The sequence below is a fragment of the Bos javanicus genome, chromosome 22 (assembly GCF_032452875.1).
Source record: "Bos javanicus breed banteng chromosome 22, ARS-OSU_banteng_1.0, whole genome shotgun sequence".
Classification (NCBI taxonomy): domain Eukaryota; kingdom Metazoa; phylum Chordata; class Mammalia; order Artiodactyla; family Bovidae; genus Bos; species Bos javanicus.
Genome location: NC_083889.1, coordinates 38,026,865 through 38,052,386, shown reverse-complemented (window position 1 = coordinate 38,052,386; position 25,522 = coordinate 38,026,865). Strand labels below are relative to the sequence as shown.

Genomic DNA, 25,522 nt, shown 5'->3' with positions numbered 1-25,522 from the left:
ACATGTGCACTTGGATATCTTAAGGCATCAGGAAATTAACATGTCCCCAAAAAAACTCTTGGTTTCCATCTTAACACCTGCTCTTCTAGAATTCTTCTCCTGTTAGGACATAGCACCACAAACCTGAGAGTCAATCTTGGTCTCTTTCCTTTCCTCCCCATTTCCTTTCAAATTAATCAGCAAATCAAATCAAATCCAACTGCTTCACTACACCTACCCTAGACCAAGCCATCACCATCTTTCAAGAGGGATCCTGCGATAGTCTTCTTTTTTGTTTTTTTGTGATTCAGTATTTTTATAGATTTTACCCCATTTATTGTTACTATAGAATATTGACTCTATTCTCCATGCTGTACAATATATCCTTGTAGCTTATTTATTTTACACAAAACATTGTTATTGTTTAATGCCTAAGTTGCAACCCCATGGACTGTGGCTTGCCAGGATCCTCTGTTCATGGGATTTTCCAGACAAGAATACTGGAGTGGGTTGCCATTTCCTTCTTCAGGGAATCTTCCTGAATCAGAGATCAAATCCATGTCTCTTGCATGGGCAGGTGGGTTCTTTACAACTTAGCCACCAGTGAAGCCTGGAAAGAGTATTTTGTAGTTCTTAATCCCCTACTCCTATCTTGCCCCTCCCCTGCATGAGTCTTCCTACCTGAACCTTCTTCTAGTTTTGCCCTTTAAAATCCATTCTAGTAAACAGCTGGAGGAACGATCTTGTTACAGTGCAAATAAGTTCATGTCACTTCATTGTCAAACCTCTTGTGGTTTCTCCTTATACTTAAGATAAAATATGAACTCTTTCTCATGGCCTCAAGGTGCTACATGATACAACCTCTTGCCCCTCTCTCTGCCTCAATATACACCTCTCTATAACTTAATCACTGTTCTGCCTTCACCCTGAGCCTCTTTCTGTTTCTGTGAATGGGCAAAACTTCCCACCCCAGTACCTTTACACTTGCTGAATATTAGCCCAAAACAATGCTCTGCCTGCCACTCTGCTTCCCTTTCATTTCTTCACTTGGTTAGATCTTTCTCCTCATCAGGCTTTACCTCAGGTACCAAGTTATGGGAGTGACCTTTCTTGGTCATCTCATCTAACGTAGCTGCATACATTCCCCCTCTCCTTTTATCACTTCCCTTTTATTTGATTCATACAACTGGTTACTATCCAGAATTCTCTCTTTCTTTATTTATTGACTCTCTCCTCCACTACAGTGTAAGCTTTACAAAAGCAAAGACCCTACTGGTGTTATTTTCTATTGTATTCCTAGTGTGTAACACAGCCCCTGGCACATGAGAAATGCTTTGATGAAGAGTGTTGTCAGTATTATATCCTCATTTTAATGTTTTTCACGAAGTCATGCCTTAGACTACTTTCCTTTCTTATCATTCACTTTTAAATGTCCCCCTTTCCCAACTACAGCTTACTTAGCTCTGTATGAGTTGAGGTGATAGCTCATTTTTAAATTGTCAATAAAAATTTTGAGGAAAAACTGGGACTAATAATGTTTATAGTTTTTAGATTCTGATGCTATATAATAGAGATTACATTTATGAAAAGCATCTGCTGTTCAATGACTTCAACATTTATTTAACAAAGAGCACTTGAAAATATTTAAGCACCAGAAAAATGTTTTCTTATTGAGTTAGCTGCCCAGAATGTGGCATTTTATTTTCAACTTTTTAGCCAATGGTTCTCTAGTTGTCTGAAGCTTAAATAAAGATAGTGATTCTAGGTTTCATGGGCAACTTGCTCCCATGTTAGAAGTCACTTTCAGGTAAGAAAAGAAGTCTTATTTTATAAGTATAATTATCAGGTTTAAGTGAAACTGACGGCCTGGAAAGGTACAATAAAATAGCTTCAGGACAATAACAAATTTCAGTAAGGTAATGTCAACCTATCATCTTTAATGAAATCACGTACTTTGAGTTAAAGTCTGTGTTTTAGTATACTGTAAAAATAAAAGATGAAAAAATTTTTCAAAGAATCAAGCAGCAAGGATGAAGCAAACCAAGTGAAATACATTTTAGATGCTTTTAAAAACCTTGCTTCATGAAGTCACAATGCTCCAGAAAATTGGAATCTATGTTATTAAACAAAAACACTAATTCCATGATTTTATACTTAGAATATAGCATTGTAGAGTTAGTATACAGAATGTTCTATGTATTCTGATTTTTTTCCCTTACTGCCAAGGGAATCTTGAATCTTTTAATAAACAAATATAATGGAAATTAGAGAAAAATAAGATAAAGGCTGTTAGAATAAGTAGGCACAATATATTCAACAGATCAGCTTCACTAAGAAGTCTTATTAGTATTGGTTCAGAAAGTAAAGAGTAAAAGGTTCAAGTTATGATTCTTCAGAGTTGATTTATGAGTCTATATTACATTTACTATAAAAATAAAATCAAACCTTTTATAAAAATTATACAGTCTAGTAGAATATTTTTAGTAACTAATAGCTACATATGTATTTTGTATATAAATTACAGATATTTATATTAGTATTATAACTGATATCTAATATAGTATTTCACAATGTGACTTTACGTTCCCAAAAAGTCATAGCGTTAAATAACATTAAATCACAGAGTGGAAAGGTATTCACTTTCAAATTCTTTCTCTCTTCAAAGCTAGTATAGAATTTTGCAGGCACACACTAAAGAGAGAATAGTACATTCAAGATTATGTCTCTTGCTAAATTTAAGAAAGTTTCAGCCATAATTCTTTTGAATACTTTTTCATCTCTGTAGCCTTTCTTCTTTCCTTCTTGGACTCCAATGATGTGAGTGTTAGATCTTTTGTTTTAGCCCCACAAATCCTTCACATCAGGAGATGTGGAAGACACTGGAGCACTTTCAGAGAAGTACAGATTTATCAGAGGGCTAAGGAGTTGTTGGCCTTACTCATCCATTAAATAATTTCCTATCAACTTTCTCTGAAGACTTTCAGATCAGTTCACCTTTGGTTCTAATAAAATAGCCCACTTTTTACCCACCGACATGAACAAATTGATCATAAAATCCAAGAGTAGCAAGCACATGAAGACCATTGAAGGACTGAGCTGGGGAGAACAGCATAAAATGAGACTCAGTAGTCTCCCAAGAGAAAGGAGTGGGCCTGAACCAAGATTTTTTTTTTTATCCTTCCCGTGTTTACTAAGCAGATAAGTTAGGCCCGCTGTCCCAGAGCAGCAGAAGCAAAGGGCCGGAAGAGGCCGTGAGTGACTCTAGGAGGAGCTGTCTGTAGGGACAACCCTCCCCCCTGCAAGAGCTGGAGGCACGTCTTGGCTTCTTGTCTTTCTCCTCTCATGCATATGTTCATTCTCAGTCACTCAGTTGTATCCGACGCTTTGTGACCCCATGGACTGTAGCCCACCAGGCACCTCTGTCCGTGGTATTTCCCAGGCAAGAATACTGGAGTGGGCTGCCATTTTCTCCTTCAGGGGATCTTCCCGACGCAGGGATTGAACCTGCATTTCCTATACTACAGGCAGATTCTTTACCACTGAGCCACCAGGGAAGATCCGTCTTTCTTCTCTATGACAGTTTAGTAGAGAGCTTGCGGTACAGTTTTACTAAAGTTTAATAAAATGTTTGTTTTTCACAAATGGCTTCCACTTAGGTTATAAGATACAAGTTTTTAATTACGATAGTAAGAGAAGGTTTCTTTTAAAAATAAATGTATTAAAATAAAAAACATGAAATAATATAAAAGTAAAGAGTAGTATGGTGAAATACAACTATGACAATAATTATAACTAAGCATTATGTAAGTTCTTAATATAAATGTATTTATTTTAATTGGAGGCTAATTGCTTTACAGTATTGTGATGGTTTTTGCCATACATTAACATGAATCAGCCATGGGTGTACAAGTGTCCCCACCTCCCTCCTCATCCCATCCCTCCGAGTTGTCCCAGTGCACTGGCTTTGAGTGCCCTGTTTCATGCATCGATCTTGAACTGGTCATCTATTTCACATATGGCAATATACATGTTTCACTGTTATTCTTTCAAACCAAGTTTTTTTCTCAAATCAAATCAATTTTTTTTTTGTTTGTACCACACTGTTTTGGGAAGCATTACTACGAACAATGCTAGTGGAGGTGATGGAATTCCAACTGAGCTATTTAAAATCCTCAATGACAATGCTGTTAAAGTGCTTCAGACAGTACTTTTCATTCTAAGAATGTGCCCCACAGTTTGAAGATGATTCGTTTAAACTCTGAGAATTTTTTTTAAAAAATCAAATGGAAGTATGGAAATGAAGTCACTCAGTAAACTGGAAGTTTCTTTTCAAACTCCTCTCTTCCCAATGAAGAAACATAAATGGATAATCTGGCCAATAACATTGATAACACCTCTAGCTCTCCTCTCTGCTGCCACTAATTTATATTTTTCCAAAAATTATCTAGAAAATGTTTTCAAATGAGATAGTGGTTGAGAACTGGGAGTATGTGGTTAGACTTTCTATGAGGCCAAGTAGAAGAAAACCCTCTATTGCAATTTTGGGGAAATACAGGTGATTAGCTGGTTAATGCTCTTTTAAGTAGGGAGTCAGTCAATGACTCCTTTGAAGCACATGGTATATATGTAAGTAAAAATAACTCTGGAGAAAAAGCAAATACGGTTCTTAACCTCATAGAGCTGAAAGTCTTACATAGACTATCAAAGCTGAGAGACCCAAGGCCAAAAGTTAGCCATGTCAACATCATAGAAGATGAACGCCAAGTTACATCTTGGGACTAGCTAGATCATTCACCTTTATTTCATCTTGTTCAACACCTCTGGGGTCCCTATAATTCATCACGTCTATGGTCTATACTAATTATTGTGGTGGCATACAGCTAGCACATGGAGAGTACATATTACAAATGAAGCTCCATGGTGGGTGGCTCCCCACGTTTCTCAAAACCTGTTATTAATCCATATTTTATAGATAAGAAGTGAAGTCACAGAGTGTGCCTCTGCTGAGGGACTGAGTGGCATTTGAACCCTGGTTTAATTGACACCTTGGCTTCCACCTTAGCTACTGAGCCCGATTATCTCACCCCCAAAATAAAGAAAGCAACTTCTCCTCTCCAGTAGGAGTCCACGTGTTCCACTGTGGCCTGCCATCTTAGAAGGCATGGGGCAGTGCTGAGTTCTGGAGTAATGACAAGGTGTCTGCCTTCCTCGTTAACAGGCTTTGTTTGAATCTTTTCGATGGCATCCTTAATGTCCCTGAAACCTGCTTTGTGTTTGTTTAATTATAATATAGCCTGGCACTTTGACGTTTCATTTTCTTGTTTGGTTGTAATTATCTTCTATGAGAGTAAGAGCAGAATTGGATTATATTTACTTCCTTTTTCTCTTTTTTTTTCTTAACATGCAAATCCGACTGTGACTCACTGTGCTCCAGTGAGCCTCCATTCTGGGTGACTGACCTGGGCTCAGCCTTAAGGGATGCAGCAGCCAGCCAGCCACGGTCAACCTGCTGGGCGCTGGGGGCTGGGCTTGTGGAACACAGCATGGGTCTGCCCAAGTTCAGCACATCAGCTGTGCCATGGAGGATAGCTTGCCGTCTGCATCCATGGCCAGTGGTGAGCCTCGGGCCACAGGAGAACCTCAACAAGACAGCGGGGACCCTGCCACTGGCCTCTGCTCTTCTTTCCAGATAATTAGGATTTTTCAAAACAAATGATCTTGTCCTTCAAGACTCCCACTTCTCTGGGGTCAGGTTGTATTTGGCCTGAGAGTCCTTTTAGGAAAACTGCCACCTCTCTAAATGGGGACTGTCCTTTAATAGATCATGCAGTATTTCATAGAAGTCAGCAGATGGCTGCCACTCATACACAGCGTTATGCTCACATGATGATTTGACCCAATCCTCATAACAGCCCTCCCACCCCAACCCCATAAGAAAGGGTTCCTCCCATTTAGTTATCTGCATACCACCTTTAGGGCTTCCCTGGTGGCTCAGACAGTAAGGAATCTGCCTGCAATGCGGGAAAGCGAGGTTCAACCCCTCAGTCAGAAATATTCCCTGGAGAAGGGAGCGGCAACCCACTCCAATGTTCTTGCCTGGAGAATTCCATGAACAGAGGAGCCTGGTAGGCTACAGTGTGTGGGGTTATAAGAGTCGGACATGACTGAAGCAACTTGAGCATGCAAGCATACCACCTTTACAATATTCATTATATACATGTCCTTCCTCGTATCCAAGTAAATGACTTTTTTTCAATCACTGTTTTTTTTTTTTTCATATATGATATTATACACATTTATTTCCCCCCCACAGTTGTGTTAACAAAACATTTAGAAGGAAGGGTACAAAATATGTGATCTTCTCATAGGTGGGCTTCACATCTCTTAACCTTTAGGATTTTCTGTTGACAAGTTCAACTTCATGATCTCTAAATGCCATCATTCACTGCAGCCCCCACCTTTTTTCCAGACTTAAGTTTACTACTATGTTAAGAGAACTTTAGCATTGCCATGATCCTGTGTGGTTAGATCAACTGTTAGTGCGTTCTCCTAAGTCTGTCTCATCCAGCTAAAGAGTCCTGTTATCAGCCCAGCTTCAGAATTGGAGTATAAGTAGAGAAAGACAGAGTGGGAAGGAATATAGGAACACAGTCATAATCAAAGAGGCCAGGTTTATCAAAGAGCTGGGCCAGAAGGAGGAGCAGGAAAAACAGGAAGAAAGGGGCGGGGACAAGACTACCTGAGCTTGGGGTTTGAAATAAGAGGTATGGAAGCAGCTGTGGGGTGTGAATGGTTGAGAGGAGAGAGGCAGCTTGGAGATATACTGCTTTGTGTGAAAGGTTAGGTTTCCTAGAAAGCTGACCCTGAGTCAGAGACTAGTAGTACTCAGTACGTCAGAGAGGACTTGGGTCCATGCTTGTGGGGAGGAAGTAGAATGGGGCAGAGGAAGAAGGTGAGCCACAGTGTCGAGAGAAAGACTTCAACTGAGCCTGCAAGAGACCTGAGAACAGAATGACCCTTCAGGTCTGTTCCCGTCACTAGTCAGCTATTGGATGTGTGTCGTCCTAGGGAGAGGGAAAGGACTCTGGGCAGGGCTTCCCTCTACGTCTAAAGCCATCCCTGAAGGGCTGCAAGTTGGGTGAGCGAGCTGCACGCTGGCTCACTTCAGTCAGGTGTCCAATTCTGAGCCAACCACAGAGCTTGGAGGGTAGGGAATACTCGTTGGCCAGGTAGGTGCAGTATGCCACCCTGCAGCCAGGACATCCCATCAGCCCCTCTGGAACCATGTGGATTGAGAATTCAGGAGGGATGATTCCCAAAGGAAAGTCAACGTGATGTCCACAAAACAAAAAGGAGTATATGAATGCCAGTCAGATAAAAGTACCTGACATCTACCACCCTTTCAGGCCAAAGTGAAAAAATCCCACCTTTGCCACTTTTATTTGGCAAATTGCTTCCATTCTTCCAGCCGCCACCCCCCCCCCCACCACCACACTGTTCATATATATAAAATTGGGCTGATAATTCTGACTTGGCAGGATTGGTGTTATGATAGTTGTTGATATGTATATAAAAGCTCTTTGGAACATAGTGGGTGCTCACTAATTAAGAACTATCATTACAGTTAATGGCAAGCACACTCTGGGCTGTATGCTGTTTCCACAGTATTATCTCATTTTCCATTAGGAACCTATGAAAGCCTTTAAACTGGACTAAGCACTAATGACTTCCATCTTTTCACAGGATAGTTAATGCTGTCCCAGCACCATGAAGAGAGAAGGCTGTGACATCTAAGCATTTTCCACTCTGCACACAAATTGGCAACAGGGAAATAGTTCTGTCTCTAAAGATTGTGATCAACAAATATGTTTTGCAACCCAATTTTGAATCTTAGTGAAAAGATTGAACAGAACTGGATAGAATTTCAATCAGGCCTTTCTCTTGATGGTGCATTTGACAAATCAGAGTAGCAAGAATACATTCTCCAAATGGTACCCAAGTGGCTGTTAAATACCTCAAAGACAGGAAACCCGAAAAGGGATGAATGACTATGAAATTCAAGTGTGATGGGTTTTGATGTAACTGAAAGGTTAGAGACAAATGTGACTGTGTACCTAAAAGAAAGGGATCTGGGCTGCTCCCTGAAAGAGAATACGGTGATTGCTTTCTGAGGACATGTATCACTGGGAACACAAGGCCAGCAGCACCACGTGTGAGGAGATAGAGCAGTGTTGTGGTCCCACAATCGTGGCGAACATCCCATGTGTGAACCGGGGCAAAATGTCTTAATACCCTAGCCCACAGAGTCCTCATCCCTTCATATATTCCTAGTGATTCTCTGGCTCCAGCCTGATGTTTTTTCGTAAATTCTCTTAAAAAAGCGCCTCTCCCCAGTGCCTTCTCTCACAGTGCTCTCTGCCTGGAGCACTCACCTGTAACTCCTCCCAGTTACTCACCATGCCTTTCTCCTCCTGGAAAGTTGTGTCCTCCCTGGGTTTCCTGGTGCCTCCACAGCTTACTGTGTTCCTCCAGTCCTTTGCCCTCTGTCTCATGTTTCCCCTTAGCCTCTCAGCCTGTGGAGCCAGGAATCATATCTGCTAGCTACCAGGTATATGCTTAGTGCCACGGATAGTACTGGGCCATACTAAGTCCTCAATACTTTTTGAACATTAAAAGTAAAATAGACTGAATTTCATCACAACCCACCTGCTTCTAACAATAAGCTTTTGGCCTGTTTATGGGAGAAAACATCAAGGGTGGCTCTTCCTAGGCTTCTCTCCATCTCTGTTGAACATTCCAGCCAGGCTTGAAAGTGCTCCAGTAGAGCTCCAACCTTCCACCGGTCACTTCTGGTCCCTCCCTGGGGCCCACCGTAGGCCACTGCAGACTCTGCCTCACTGTGACACGTGAAGGCCATAAAACTGGCATCAGTGTACTTTTATGACTCACCATTTCATATAGGCATTTATTTTGGCTTTCTGAGGACATTTGTATCTGTTTAGTCATTCAAGTAATGGACCTCTGCTGAGTACCACTTTTCACCTCTCCCTGAATGTAGCAATCTGGCCTCATGTTTATCTGAATATGAAAAATTCTCTTTCTGAAGGTCGTTAGTAGCAATAGCACCATTTATTGAGGACTTGCTATATGCTGCATACTCATAGGGCAATAATCATAATTTCAAACTCCTGTGAGAATTTATGTGCCACATATACTATATACATGGGAGGGATTGGGGGCAGGAGGAGAAGGGGACAACAGAGGATGAGATGGCTGGATGGCATCACTGACTCGATGGACGTGAGTCTGAGTGAACTCCAGGAGTTGGTGATGGACAGGGAGGCCTGGCGTGCTGCGATTCATGGGGTCACAAAGACTTGGACACGACTGAGCGACTGAACTGAACTGATACTATATACATATCGACGTGTGCATGTGTGCTGTCTCTTCAGTTGTGTCTGACTCTTCGTGATGCTATAGGCTGCTGTCCACCAGGCTCGTCTGTCCATGGGTTCTTCAGGCAAGAATACTGGGGTAAGTTGCCGCACTGTCCTCCAGGGGATCTTCCTGACCCAGATATATATCTGTGTGTGTGTATATATGCAAACTGGCTTAATTCTCACAACAACCTTATGAGGTGTTATTACCTCTCATAAAGATGAGAAAAGTTAGACAAATAAGTGACTTAGTGGCAATCACAGGGAGATTAGTGGCAGAGCTGAGATGGGAACCCAGATGAATGGGATCAGAGTCGTAGAGTCTGCTTGAACTACAGATGAGGAAACTGAAACTTATAAAAGAAAGTTTATGTACCCAAAGTCTCATGGCTGGAAAATAGCAAAAGCAAAATATTAATAATAATTCAGGTGTTCCCAACTTCTGTGGTCCTTGAGGACCACGTGTATTACCCTTTCTCAGTCTGTGGTGCTTTGTATCAGATGTGAGTGATGAGCAGAGCCTTGTAAGTGTGAACTCATGTTATCAGTCATCTCCAGCTCCATTAGGACTAGTGACTGTACTGCCTAACTAAAATGCACCATCAATAATTAATATATGTGTAATGATAAGTTTATCATGGAGAAGAAAAGATACAGAATCAGTCCCAGTAATGGTACCACAGGTCCCTTCTTCAAGGTCTTACATTAGTATACTCAGAGTGGAATATTAGATTACCTAATTCCAGGCTGCTGCTGCTGCTTCTGCTGCTAAGTCACTTCAGTCGTGTCCGACTCTGTGCGACCCCATAGACGGCAGTCCACCAGGCTCTGCCATCCCTGGGATTCTCCAGGTAAGAACACTGGAGTGGGTTGCCATTTCCTTCTCCAATGCATGAAAGTGAAAAGTGAAAGTGAAGTTGCTCAGTAAGTGTCCAACTCTTTGCAACCCCATGGACTGCAGCCTACCAGGCTCCTCCGTCCATGGGATTTTCCAGGCAAGAGTACTGGAGTGGGGTGCCATTGCTTTCTCCTAATTCCAGGCAGTAAGAGTCAATTTTTCAGAAAAGATTACTGTTCTCTGGTTTCAGAGGCAAAAATCAAATAGATTCTCAGGTTACACCACTGTACCCAAACTCTCCAGATTACAGTTTCCATCCTGCATTTGCCCAACCAGAAGGATGTCCATACACAGAAAGGCCCTAAAATAAGGGTCTTAGTGATCCTTGAGGACATGGCACAGTGTGTGTGTCTGTTTATGGAATCTTAGAAGTTTGTTTTTTTCTCTGTGATCTTGACCATCATCTAGGGAATGGAGCAGCATCCTTATAAGGCTGTTGTGAGGCTCCAGGGAGATAATGTATTGGGTAAGTACTTTGAAAACTGCAAAGTGCTGGACAAATGAAAAGTGGTATTATTCATCATCATCCCAGGAATTCAGTTACACCTTAGGTGCCTGATGGTTCAGCCATAATATCCAGCCCAAATGGAAACTCTTCCTGGAAAGTGGTGATGAGCTAGGTCTCCATTTTATTCATGCTGTCACTCAGTAAGCAACATTTTCTTTTTATTGACTTTTCTTAACACAAATAATGTGTGAATGAATTATTCTTGGAAAAAAAGCCATACTAAAATATCATAGGTATTTTTCTTGATTCACATCCCACTTCCCATCTGGCCTCCTTCCTCAGAGGCAAGCACTGTAGTGAGTATATTTTGATTTTTCTAGACATTTTTTTATGCTTTTCTATATGCATATGTCTCTGTGAAACTAAATGGTATGAGTGGGAGTCTTTAGCATAAATGATATTCTGTATGCATTGTTCTGTATCTGGACTCAACTATAAATCACTGAAAAATATGTGTTGAACATTTCTTGTTTTGTTACATATGGACCTAAATGATTCGTTGGGAAAGCTGTGTGATATTGAACAGGATCAAATATCCCACCATTTATTTTATCCTTCTTCTTACTGATAAATAGCTGGATTCTTTCTTTCTTCCTTCCTTGCTTCCTTCCTTCCCTCCTTCCCCCACTCCCCAATTTACTTTTTTTTTCATCACGGCAAAACCTCTTACCTTGAAAGCAAATCATGATCATGTTCAACCTTTTTGGATCAAAAGAGGCTTTCAGTTTTATTCTAAAAAGAAAATGCTCCCCAGAATTCCTTGGGCAGTAAGTACGTTAAATTGCTATAGGCCACACTGCCAAGATCTAACCAAAGAAATCTGAACACCAAGTCTCATTTTGTTCAGATTCACTGCTCCAGTATTTTAGCTCTGAGAGAATAAAAATATGTTCAAAGAAATAAAAATGTCTTAAATAACGATGCTTTAAACAGTGCATTAACCAAAAGACAATATTAACCACTAGAGCAGTTCTTCTGAGTGTTAGCATCAAATAAAGTTTGCAGTTATCTCATGTTTATGGGGCAAAGTTTATTTTTAAAAGTCTTCAGTTTAAATAGGCATCTTTGTCAAGATATGGATCTAATAGTTTATACCACCTTATGAAAAGCAGTGTGCTATTATAACCCACACACGGTGGGTAATAATAGGTTTAAACCAGGCTTGCTTCAGGGCTTGACTACTGATTATCTAACCCTTCTGATGCTTGAGGGGAAAATCATACTGGATGCTGGCTTCTGGCCCCAGTTTCCATGTTATTCAGAATGGTTGGAGGTCCATGCTTCTTTGCCTAAACCACAAAATTATTGAAGTTGATGCTACCAAAGGCAATTTTCCTGTTGCTTCTTAACTCTGTTGAATTATTTCTTTATAATAAATTTCTAGAAGTGTAAATAACCTCTTTATGACTCTTAGTATGTGAATTTACTCAGTTGGTAAAGAATCCGCCTGCAATTCAGGAGACCCTGGTTCGATTCCAGGGTTGGGAAGTTCCACTGGAGAAGGGATAGGCTACCCATTCCAGTATTCTGGCCTGGAGAATTCCGTGAACTGTATAGTCCATGGGGTCACAAAGAGTTGGACACGACTGAGCAACTTTCACTTTCATGTGAATTTATCCTAGTGTTCCTCCAGAAGCATGGAACACATTTTCAGTGCTGCTGGCAAAATATATGCAATGATGGTAATAACAGTAACAAAATGGCTAGCTTCTGCTTGTTGAGTGTTTATTGTATATTGGGCACTGTGCTAAGTACTTTACACAACAACCCTGTGTGCTAGGTACAATAATGATGCCTATTTTTGAAATAGGGTGATGAGATTCAGAGAATCAGAGAGGCTATTCAAGCTCCCTTAAGGTCACCCAGCTCATAAGTGTTGTCTCTCCATTACATGTAAAATAATAGTAGTAATAACCAGCAGTAATAGATAACAAGTATTGTATGTTTAATCTATACCAAGTATTACATGTACCGACATTATATTATTTATGTACATTATCTCTTTAATGCATATGCTTTATCACTGTAGCTTTATCTGCAATGGATGCTGTTGCTGCTGCTGCTAAGTCGCTTCATTTGTGTCCAACTCTTTCTGATCCCGTGGACTGTAGCCCTCCAGGGTCCTCTGTCCATGGGATTCTCCAGGCAGGAATGCTGGAGTGGGTTGCTATGCCTTCCTCCAGGGGATCTTCCTGACCCAGGGATGGAACCTGTGTCTCATGTCTCTTGCATTGGCGGGCGGGTTCTTTACCACTACTGCCACTTGGAAAGCCCATCTGCATTGGATATCGTACTTCAATTTTTCTTTCTTTTTTCTCTTTTTCTTATTTGGTAGATACAAAATCATCCCTTAGGATAAAAAAAAAATGTTTCTTAATTGTAAAGATGAACATGCCTCCTATTTTACAGCTTCAGTAATTAAAACCCTAAAAATGCATTTGCATCTATCTAAAGCTCTACCCTCTGTCTTTTAATCTTGCTTTACCTCAATTTCCTTGAATTTTGTAAGGATTTAATAAATGAAAACAGGGAAAGCTTTGAGAGCAGAGTGCCGTCCATAGTAAGCAGCCTAATAAAGTTAGCTATTACTTAAGAATAACCTAATAATAACCACTCAAGCATAACCAGCCATCTATGGTTGAACTACTGCCCAGAGACCAGCTGTTGCTGGCTGTATATTTACCCCATTGGGGTGATTATACCCCCACATTGGACAGTCCCTTGTATGATATCAGATCCCCAATTAATTAATTCTGGGGCTGGCCTGCCTTCTCCATGACAGGAGTCTCTGCCCTTCAGTTCAGTGATTCATCATATCACAAGACTCCTCAAGATCTTTCTTTCAAGAAAAGCTATTAGCCTAAAAATGAAACTTCGAGAGCTTCCTTTCTGACTAAACAGGTTTTTATAGAAATCCAAGGAAGAAAATGATAAAACCAACTCTGTGGGCAAGTCAACATCCCCCGTCTAGAGGGAGGGGGCGTGGGAGAAGTTTTCAATCACCTTTTCCCGAGACATCCTAAATCAGCTTCTCTTTCAGAAACAATATTAGTTCAGGTTTCGCCTCTTTTCAACCAACATCTTCAGTTCCCAGGCTGACAACATCCTTTTTTCTTAACCCGCCGAGAACACTCCTGGTTAAATCTCCAGGCTGTCAGGTCTTAAGTTTGAAAAGATACGTGATGGGTGGGAATTCTCCCTCCAGCTCAGGGACCACCAACACTCAAAATCTGACAAAAAGGCAAACAGTAACATTTAAATGTTTCATACCTGTTTTTTTTTTTTTTCCTGTAAGTACTCTCTGCTTATGATTCTCTAATAATAGAATAAGGGAACAGTCTGAAGCCTTCAGGACTTGAACATGAAAATGTGGTGGGGTGGGTTAGCTCTAAGAAGCTTTAACAAAGGAAGAGAAGCGAAGGTGTTTCGTTGGGTGACAAGGTATCTGGGAGCAGTCTTGCCATTGCTGTTTGCTGAGGCGGAGCCGGGGCTTCCCAGGTGGCTCAGCAGGTAAAGAATCTGCCTGCAGTGCAGGAGACGTGATTCAGTCCTGGGTTGGGAAGATCTGCTGGAGGAGGGCATGGCAACCATCCCCACCGTCTCTGTTGTAACATTCTTTCCTTTGAAAAGAGTCACATAGTTTAGCCTCCACTTAAGGGGAAGAGAAGTCAGCTCCATCATTCAAAAATAGGTGTGTCAAGATTTTAAAGCCCCACTGGCAGATACTAGATTAGGTCATTGTTGAACAAAATGCAGAACAGGTAGCTCCCTAAAATAGAATAAGGGAATTCCCCAAAAAATATTTGAGTAATTCCCCCAAAGAAAATACTATAGAGAGGGAAGTGGAAGCAGAACAGTCAAAAACACAAAAGGAGGAAATGTCATGAAAAGTAGGCTTAAGTATGCTCTTTATATGACCAGAAGAGAAAGAATAGGGCCATGTGTGTAAGAGCTTCAGCAAGACAGAATGGCGTGATACATTGTGATGGATGAGATGAGCTTGTGATGTGATGAGCTTGTTCAGAAGAAAGCAAAATTGGCAGTGGGGTGACCGATGGCAGAGGCAAGGTCAGGGTACAAGAACTAGATGTAGTACGCACAGAAGGCTTAATTATGATGCTGATGAAGAAGAGATTCCATCATGAGAGACAGGTTTATAGAACCAGCAATGCTTTAAAACCTATATAAGACAGATGGATAAAGGAAGAAAGAAAGATGGAATTCATGTACTCATAAAGGTATGATGAAGTCTGGGAGGGAGTGCCACAAATGAAAAGCAAAGCAAGCACAAAGAAGATGATTGGATTTTCTGATGAGTGGCCTGCAGGCATGCACTCAAGTGCGTGCCAGGAATCAAATAAAATGCTTGATAAGAGCCATTCCATTAAGTAAGAGCATGCCATTGCTATGGTGAATTAGAAGTAAGAAGAAAAGGATGATAATGCTCCTGGGGTTTACCACCAAGTGGAACTTTACCAAAGTGAGGCCTAATCATGGTGTTGGGGCTCAGGCCTTGCTACCTCCCACCGTCTAACAACTGAGCTGGCTTAAGGACAACAGCAAGAGACTGGGGGGAAACAAAGCATCGTTATCTGCTCACTGACTTACTCAGGTTGTTGGTGTGGAGTTGGAGTGTGTGCACTGTTAACTTTATGTAGAGAGTCCTGCATCTAGTCCAGAGCACTACAAATTGTGGGATCAAGTCAATCTTAGAGTAAAGACTTAGCTGTTCCTTCATGAAGGGATAGCACAACCCTGATACTGTGCCTGCATTCATGGCAGACATCACTAGTTGATTACACTTTTTTTGGAAGTCTGAATGTGGCCATGGGAATCCTTATGAGAATCAAAATGGTGCTCCAAACAGACACTACAGATTGATCAGAGTTGTAGTGCATGGTGAGCTCTATTCGCCACCCCTAGATCAGTCTGTCAAAGTGGTGAATTCTTGGTCAGTAGGAGATAAAGAAAGTAGTATCCTTGGCAAAGGAGATGCCAGAGAACACAATATTCTCCAATCTGCTCATCCTCAGAGACACACATTACTCTCTTGAGGCCCCTGCTGTTTACCCTTAATTTCATATGTTGAAGTGTGTCAGCTGGTGAAGGAAGAGGACTATTGCAGAGGAAGAGACCAGTACTGTCCTAGTTAAAAGTGCAGTTGGAAGCAGGGAAAGAGGTTTGAAGAAGACCACCGTCTAGGTCAGGTAACATTGGCATTTCAGATCAGATCAGTCGCTCAGTCGCATCCGACTCTTTGCGACCCCATGAATCGCAGCACGCCAGGCCTCCCTGTCCATCACCACCTCCCGGAGTTCACTGAGACTCATGTCCATCGAGTCAGTGATGCCATCCAGCCATTTGAGGCTGGATAATTCTTTGTTGTGGGGGTCGAGGGGTGGTTGGCAAACTGTACATCATGAGATGGTTAGCAACTTACTGACACCAGTAGTGCTCCCCATCAAGTTGTGACAGTCAAACATGTCTTCACACACTGTCAAGTTTCCTGGGGTGTTTAAAGGGTACAGAGTATACTTCAGTTGAAAATCACTGCCCTCAATGATAAAAGTCACAGGATCAAATTCCAATATGAGTTCCAGTTCCCATCTCAAAAAAAAAAAAAAAAAAAGAATTTTGTAATACTTCTGTCCATGATGATCAGAGACCTGATGGATTCTATAAACTCTGGCCAGTCCTCATTTTTTTTTTTTTTTTTGCATTAACTCCTCTGGCAGGTTCCCCTTAACAGGACAAAGGGCAGTCTGTTTGTAGGTGTAGCGGGGGAGGCGCCCTCCTATCTGATGACTTCAAGACATCAGAAGCAGGTGGGGTGGCTGCTTGTACATTCACTGAAGGAAACGGAAGGAGTAGGGTCACAAGTCTTAGGTCAGTCCCACCTTCAGTCCCACCTTTGCTAGCTGTTCCCTTTGCCTGGAGCTCTCTTTCCCACAGGTATGCATATGGCTGACTCTTTTTGATTAAACAGGGCTCAGTTGAAATGTCACTTTTTAAAAGACCACCCAACTAAAAATAGTGCTTCCTGCTCAATCATGCCTTATTTCATTACGAAACCGAACATGTTAGTCACTCAGTCATATCCAACTCCTTGAGACCCTGTGAACTGTATCCATGGAATTTCCAGGCAAGAATATTGGAGTAGGTAGCCATTCCCTTCTTCAGGATATCTTCCCGACCCAGGGATTGAACCCAGGTTTCCAGCACTGCAGGCAGATTCTTTACCGTCTGAGCCACCATTATAGTGTTGCATTTTTTCCTGTAATATTTAAGCTCTAAATTTGTTTCTTAGTTTGAGCATGTACTTATTTCCTACTTCCAAACACTCATCAAAGTGTGAGCCCCATTGGAGCAAGGATCTGTTTCATTCATTGCTGTATCCCTCTGTTACTGGCATTCAGTGGCAGCTCAAACAGTATGTTTTGTATGTGTGAGTAAAGCGTAGGGTACCTGACGTAGTCATTACAAGCGTGATGGTGTAACGGTGTGCAACCAAATACACTGCTGTCACTGTGCACTTTTACCCTGCACCGTTATTACCAGGCAGCAGGTCCCACTCAGCCATTGGTCGGCACAGCAGTAGGCCCCGCCCACAAGCAACCAGCTGTCAAGGCACAACTGTCAGTGAGGGCATTAAGCCACCTGTCAGAGTGGTGGTCCTCAGGTGGAGAGCAAGGTAAGAGGCAGATTCCGGCCTTGTCCCCAAAGCCCTGCAGCCTGTCCCCTGGCTTTAAGCTGGCGGGTGAGCTGGGGAGCCTAGGGAACAGGCTGGGGGCTGTGTCCTGCAGGGCTCCAGAGCCCAGCTCAAGGCCGCTCACTGACCAGGCCCAGGCCTTGAGGCGATGGTGGACCTCTCCCCCATCCCCACCTCTGGGACCTAATGGCAGTGGCCATCTGCTTGGGTCAGAGCCTGCGGGACCTGGTCCCACCTTGACCCACTGTTCAGGCAGCCTGAGGGCAGTTGGGTTGCCTTCTGGCTCCCTCAGCTGGGCGAGGCCTGGGGACCTGGCCTTGAGGGAGAGCCAGTTGAGACTTACCTCCTCTCAGCCAGGACTGGGAGCTCAGAGGGTGAAAACTGTACCTGAAGGGTCTTTCCTTCTCTTGTCAGAACAGAGAATAACATTCGTTTGTTGGAGATTTACAGGAATATTGTTATCTGACCATGACCTCAAGAACAAAGGCTCTGACACCAGAATTTGCAACAACTCACCACTCCCCTCCCTCACCTTTCCTAGAAAAAGGGCTTTGCTGAAAGCTTTGGGGGAGTTTGAGGCTTTTAAGGCATGAGTCACCCATCTCCTTGGGTGGCCCTCAATACACCTGTGTCCCAAACTCCAGTGTTTTGGTATCATTTGGCCTCACTGTGAGTCAGGCACCTGGACTTGGGTTTTGGTAACAATGGTAATGCACATATGGAAATACAGGGAGCTGTGGGAGTGAGCACAGAGCTTGGAGACCTAAACTATATCATAATATGAAGGAAAAATGGCCTGAGATCTGAGACCAGCAGGCTCTGGCCAGGAGGAAAGACTAAAACAGTAAACAGCTATATGTATGTTCTAGAATGTAGCTATTAACTCACTCAGTCCTCACAATAACCCCATGAAGTGGGTACCTTTGTTGGGTACCACTGCCATTTAACAAATGAAAAAGCCAAATGGGCACCCCGGAGGCTAAGCTAACTTGCTCAAGGTGATACTGCTCGTGGTATGGAGAGCCCTGATATAAAACTGAAAGTTCTACACCTTGAGCCATCACACTAATGGAGGAAGACAGAGGAGTAGCATGGTTGATATCCCAGAGGAGAGAGACAACAGGATGTTAGAACCTGGAAGGAGTCCAGGTGGATCATGAAGAGAGAACAAAGAGGGTGGCAAGGGGTGAAGTAAGCCAGATAGGAGGTGATCAAGGGAGGCCTCATCAAGAGACCACACGTTAGCAAACTCTGGGAGTCATTCTAAATCGAGCACAACTCTCACATTGCAGCTTAACATCAGCCATCCCTTAACCCGTTGGATGGGTTTAATTTCTTATGCCCAGGTCCAATTTATCAGTTGGTAATATTTAGAAAGGTGTTCATGATAGCTGTCCTCACTCCAACCACCATTTACAGAGAGAACAAAAACACTGAGCCCAGGTGCTTAGCATCCTGGTTTGTTTTATTTTTTAAAGAAAAAGCAACCGAGAATTAGTTTTTATCCTGGAATAGATGGTTTGTCCAGCTGTAGATGCTGTAGAAAGGAAGCTGAATGTTAATTAGATGTCAACAGTAATTATGGTGATTATGTTTTTTGAATAGCTATTGGGAATAGCTGGATCCACATCGAGAATACAATGTGAATGACATTTTAATAGTTTTTAAGAGAAAAAGAGAGCAGCCTGTTACTAGGGAAATTACAGTGAATAGCATTATAGTAAAATAGATGTCTTAACAAAGGACTGTAACAATGATAATAGTCACACATGAAGTATATGGGATATATTGAGGAAAATCATGAAAAATAGTTTTTGAGACAGAATCTCATATTTAAAAGAAAACCAATTATCTTAAATCTCTGCCTCAGGGTTTCATTGGAATGTTTTAGACTGTGTCTTTCTGATTTTTCTTAGAACTGGGTCATATCACAGATTTTATAAACCTATCATTTTAATGGTATTTTAATTACATGCTTTTTTATGTACTACAGGGACTCTGGTTCTGCAATAACTTCTATGATCATTTGCTTCATAAGACATTTTTATTTAATTAATTTATTTTTAGTGTTTTTTTTAAGTCACAATTTGGAGCATCAGTATGTAAAGCAGATATTTATATTTATTTTATTTTTTTAATATTGAAGGAGCCCTCCTTTTAATTAAAAAAAAAAGTCACTTGATTCTTTTAAATAGAGCATCTGCTTTATGTATTTAACACATTTCATATAAACCTTGGGGGTAAGGCAAGATTAATCTGTCTTCTCAAGCCAGAATTAAAAAATCTGCAGAAGGGAGAGGCATTGCTCTAATTTCTTGGAGTCACAAATTACTAGTGAGCAGTGTTGACAAACATCCTAGCATTTATTTAGTTGTTTGTTCAACAAATATTTGCTGCAGACCTACCAGGTGTCACATATCAAGAAAGAGGAGTAGGCAGTAATCCACACATTATTTGGTAACTTCCCTAAGAAAAGGACATATCGGCATTGGTATTAGTGGCTCTCTACCACAGCTACTGCAGTGTGGGTGACCCCTCACCTCTACCAGTTGAGAAATGTGCTGACATACAGTGATGAAGAAGAGACACTCAGACCCTGTCCATGACCATCTATGGGAGGTCTTCAGAAAACAGTGGGTACAATCAGTAGTCTACCAGAAGAAATACCTGAAACTATCTATCACATGGGTGATATGCAACAAGGATTAAGGAAACATTCTGGGAAGAAATGAACTATTGACTGATAGGAAGGTGGTACCAAATTCAAGGGGCAAGAGTGAACATCTGATGCAGAGCCCTGAAGGCAAGAAAGTGGTACCCACCCAAGGAAGTGAAAACAGTTCTGTAAGGCTAGATCGTAAAGGATGGAGGAGGTTTTGTTTAGTGTTCAGTTCAGATAAGTTCAGGACCCTGTGAAAGCCAGGAGTTTTTCTCCAGAGCAATCAGAAGCAGATAAAGGGTGTTCAGCAAGAGTGAAGAGATTGGATTAACCTTTGAGGAGGCTCTTTCAGGCTGAGTGGTTTGGTAAGACCAAGATTGTCAGCAGGGAGAGTGGTTAGGTCGTTCCTTCCTGTGAGATGCTGGGTAGAAGATGGGGGTGGCTAGCGCTGAGGGATAGAAAACAATAAATGGGATTTGAAGAGAGCTTTGAGTAACAGAAACTGCAAAACTTGGTTCACTATAGCTTGAATCCTGTGTTACTGGGGAACATTTTGATGTGCCAAATTCAGCAATAATAACGAAGTTAGGTGGCAGGGCTGGGGTTTAGGCGCTGGCAGTTTGACTCCAGAACTCATGTCCTTGCTGGAAATAAATGGAAACCAATAATGGGATTCATATAACATCTGAGTCTTGAGGTATATGGGTTAATAGTATATGTGTTTTTTTTTTACTACCAATACTCTGTACTTGTCAGGACCAATATCCTTGTGTTTTCAGTGAGATTTATTCCTTTTGCTGTGGAGAAAACATATGTTTAGGATGAGAAGGAGAAAAAGGAGGGACAAAATCAATTATTTTACGGCAAGAGTTAGGTATCTAGTACTTTACCTGTGCCAGGTACTTTTCTAGGTGCTTCATTTTTATTCCTCACCCTGCCAGTTGCAGGGGATATGTTATCTTTAATCTTCCAAGCAACTCAAGGAGGCAGACAGTGTGTGATGGATTCAGAACCTGGGATTGACCATGATTTAGCTTTATGTGGCTTAGGTCTTTCCTCTTGGACAGGCCAGAGCCCAGCCTGGCACTTGTTCTCTTTTCAGAGCATTCTGCTGCCTCTCAAAGAGAAAAGGAAGACAGATGTGCAAGGCAGGTAGATGGTGAGGCAAAAAGAAACAAGGATACAAAAATCAGAGAAGAAAAGGAAAGCTTTATTGAGTGTAGAATTTGGAACTGGGTAATCTCATAAGCAGGTCTCATTAGAATAACAGAATTCTCCTTTCTTCAAGTTGTTGCCAAGTTCCTCTATAGAGGGATAGTGTGTTCTGTTAGCTTTAGTGCTCTGCTTTGAACTCTACAACAATTAAATGTCAGGACCAACACAGAAGTTCCAGTCTAGATATTTTTACTGCTGGTAGAAATGGTTGGTGCCTATGAATTGTTAAAGATCAGTCCTTGTTGAATAATTGAGAGTCCAAGGAATGTTAGTTTGCCTCTGTGTTTCCTTGGAGTAGGCTATATCTAGACTCAGTTCATCTGTTCTTAGTCCCAGGATCTTAAAATTGGAGGACTGAGCACTGGCAGTTTAAATGATTTATTTACTTATTAAGAGTTACACATGTCCCTGGCGGTCAAGCTTACACAAAGTTGTCTCTGTTGCATCTTGGCTTTCCATGGAGCTCACCAGAACTGTCCACAGCTGCAGCAACAATCACCTATTGCCGCACAGACTAGGGTGGCTCATGAGTAGTAATGCTATGTCTGGGTGTTTTCTTTATCCATGTGATTATTAGAAGGTATAATTTACAATAAACTCTCAAAAAAATGCTTGGGTGAATGAAAGGTAACAAAAATGATGAGCAGTTTATCCCTATAGGTAGAGAGGTGGTGGTCATCTAGTGCTCAAGCCTCTGGATGCTGAGGTCAGATTGTTTGAGTTTAGATCATCCCAGCTGCCAGTTTGGCAGTTAGCTCTCTTGACTTCAGTTTTCTCATCTGTAAAGTGGAGATAATACTATTGTAAGATATTCCACTGAAAGTGCTTAATAGGGCCTGATGTACGGTTAGTGCTCAATGTGTTAGCTGTTACTTACTTGTCACCTCTAATAACTTACAAACGAAATGCCTTACTTGATAATTTTACACAATTTTGCAAAAATACCTTTGCTCAAGAGAAAAAAAAAAAAAAGGAATACACATGCATAAATCATTCTTTTGAGAGGTAGATCCAGTGCTGCAGTCTAGTCTTGTTGAGGAGCAAAACCAATGGAATGAGTAGAAGGGGTGCCTTGCTCAGTCACGTCCCACTCTTTGCCACCCCGTGGATTGTAGCCTGCCACACTCCTCTGACCATGGGATTCTCCAGGCAAGAACATAGGAGCGGGTTATCATTCCCTCCTCCAGGGAATCTTCCTGACCCAGGGATCAAACCCACGTCTCCTGCAGTTCCTGCATTGGCAGCAGATTCTTTACAGCTGAGGCACTTGGGTAGAAGGGGTACTCAGATGCTAAACTGTAATCCACAGTGAGTGTCTCCACTTTCCCAGCCAACTACAGATATTAGGGCTCTCCTGTCAACAGCACCTGTCTTTCAGAAGGTTAGAGTCCTCAGGTCCATTTGAGGGTGTCCACTTGGGTTGGGGTCAGCAAAGACACTGGACATGCTAAGGGTACCTTTCTATTGAGTGATTCACAGGCATTTTTAGCAAACTGGCTCGCTGGTCTTCTGAGAAAGGCAACATGATGCACTCACGGAAGTTCATAGGCTTTGGCTTGACTTCCCCTTGGCTGCCCACAGAGAGCCTCTGCAATCTCCCCGCTTACCCCACCCACTTCTCCTCTTCATGGGGTCTCTCCTGTGTGACTCTGCCAACCTCCCTTAGAATTCTGAGCCCCTCTACTCTCTCATCTACCCCTTGGGGCTGAATGACCCTTAGTCTGTCTCCCTACAGATGAATCAATCTGCAGCTTCCTTTTTTTTGTTCACATAAGGTCACAGCATAAACCCCATCTCCTTCCTTCATTCCTCAGAGGCTTCCATTTTGATTCTCAAAAGCCCTTCTCTCAATAGCATTCCTTACATATCAAAAGATATGGTTTCAGAGCTATTGTTTCTGATGTTAGCTTGAAGAATGTATTTTGGAATTCAGAAACACTGAACATCAATTTTTTGTTGTTGTTGTTCTCTTTACATTTATGCTGTAACTACACCAGTTCTCCTTGAGGCAATGTGGTTCTTCAGATGGACATAATCAAGGGAGGGAATAAAAGCACAGTGATTGATGCTTCAAGATCATATCTTGCTGTATTATATCCACTCATTCTGAGTCCCACTTTCAGTTTCAGCAAGTTGCCTCCTCTCTTTGACTCTGTGTTGGCATTGATCCCTGGGCTCTGCTGTGTTACCCCCCTAATGAAGATGTAAAACAAGGACCAGGGTGATGGGAATTTGCTGAAGTTCACACTCATTCTTTTCAACATCTTTTGGTCCTTATTTTACAGAAGAGGAAACTGAGATCCAGAAAAGTCAAGGCCATCATTTTCGCTGTTTATCATATATTTTTCAGCTTCCCTTTTAAGTGCTGTTCTACTCCCTTGGTATTAAGTATATTTACATAATTTACTTCAGTAAATAAATTATGAGAAGTGGTACATGTTATGTATGGGTGGAAGCTCTGAGAGCCAATGCACAATTTACCACGCTCTCTTTCTTTGTGCTTCAGCATCATTCCAGGTGATGGAAACTTGATTCAGTTAAATGCTAGAATAAGGATGACATAGAGCACAGCCCTGTCTAACCTTCAGTGAACAGGTAGCAACATGCAAGAAAGAAAACTTCCTTGTTTTAAGCGACTGGGTTTTCAGTTTGTTTGTTAACCCAACTTGACCTTGATCATCCTGATTCATTTAGATGTCATTCATTCATGCACTTATTTATCCAACAAATAATTAGTGAATATAGACTCTGCCAGATATGGGCTAGATACTGCAAAAGAAAATCATGGTCCTTATTGTTATAACCTCTGATACTTTGTCCACCAAAGTCATGCAGTTAATAAAATAAGTTGGGTTTCATACTTAAACCATTGGATTCCAGAGTTTGTACTCTGAAATGCTGCATTCTACTATCTCAAATAGAAATTTCTAGAGTAGTTTGCAACTGACTTTAAAAAACATCTTTCAGGGGCTAGGTCTTGTCAATCTTAGCATAGTAGGCTAAATTCTTAATGTGTTGTCAGTAGAGTTGTAATGGACAAAGTAAATAAACTTAGACTTACCATCAAACAGAGACTGAACAAGATGCTGAAATTTTGGCCTTGTTTTAGGGAGATGGCATTCGTCATGTTTTCTGCGTGTCTAGCATCTTTTAAATTTGCTATTATGTTTACAGGATTTTCCTACTTGCGGGTTCTGTGCAACAAGAATACAGAAACATATAACAACTCTCCACCAAGCACATTCACCCTCTCTAGACTGTAATTCAGAAATGAGCAATCAGAGGGAAAAGGCTTACTGTGGAATCTGCTTAGCTGATGAGGGGAAACAGAGAGCTCCCTGGTGTTGAGAGCAGGGCTGGCAGGGCTGAGTGCCTGCCATGTGCGTCACATCTGTAATGAGGCTGCAGTGTTGAAAGTAGCTCATTCCTTAGTACTGGTGCTAGAGGAAGCAGCGTTCTTCTCATCAGGCTAGTTCTGGAACATGATTTGGGACATTATTCCTAGAAATTTGGCTTTAAGCCCAGTTCTCTAAACATCCCAATAATTCTGTGAGCTACCTGCTATCCTTTAATGAACTTGTTTTCTGCCTAATCAGCCGCAGTCAGCTTCTGCTTCTTGCCGGGAAGAACCCCAACTGATGCTGTGTGGAAGCTGAGTCAGAAAAGTTTCAAGCCAGATCCTGAGGAAGGAAAGCAGCAAATGACTAACCTAAAGTGTGTAGGTGGGTGGAGAATTAAAGTCTAGGAAATCTGAGATCAAAGGTGGGAAGGTTGAAAAGGAGGTGAGCCTCAGGTTTCCCATGAACAAACTGGGTTGAACAGCATCCTTCTCCAGGCCTATGGCTCTTAGACCTGTTCATTCAGTCACTGAACAGATATTTATGGAGCACATACTGTGTGCCTGACCCCTGCTCAGGACGGTGGGAGATGTAATGCTGGATAAACAGCATAATCCCAATAGTTCTGTGTAATGGGAAGGCTGGCCCTAATCAAATGACTGCACTAATGAGCAAATATGTTATTACAAAAGGATAATAAAATAATGTGATACTCTGTGCAAACAGGGAGAAGGCAATGGCACCCCACTCCAGTACTCTTGCCTGGAAAATCCCACGGA

The 25,522-nt window shown here is 41.8% G+C and overlaps 1 protein-coding gene across 2 annotated transcripts in view; it reads left to right on the top strand.

The window, feature by feature from the left end:
* The window catches only part of SYNPR (synaptoporin), a 298,386-nt gene that overhangs the window by 68,861 nt on the left and 204,003 nt on the right, over positions 1 to 25,522 (top strand). The window contains exon 1 of one of the 2 annotated variants that reach the window (XM_061396508.1): positions 3,824 to 5,594. The exons of the other annotated variant lie outside the window; for it this stretch is intronic. Within the exon in view, the coding sequence (XP_061252492.1) occupies positions 5,523 to 5,594 (72 nt within the window). The 5' untranslated portion in view covers positions 3,824 to 5,522. Of the gene's footprint in view, positions 1 to 3,823; positions 5,595 to 25,522 lie in introns of those variants that run through there. 2 annotated transcript variants of the gene reach the window in all.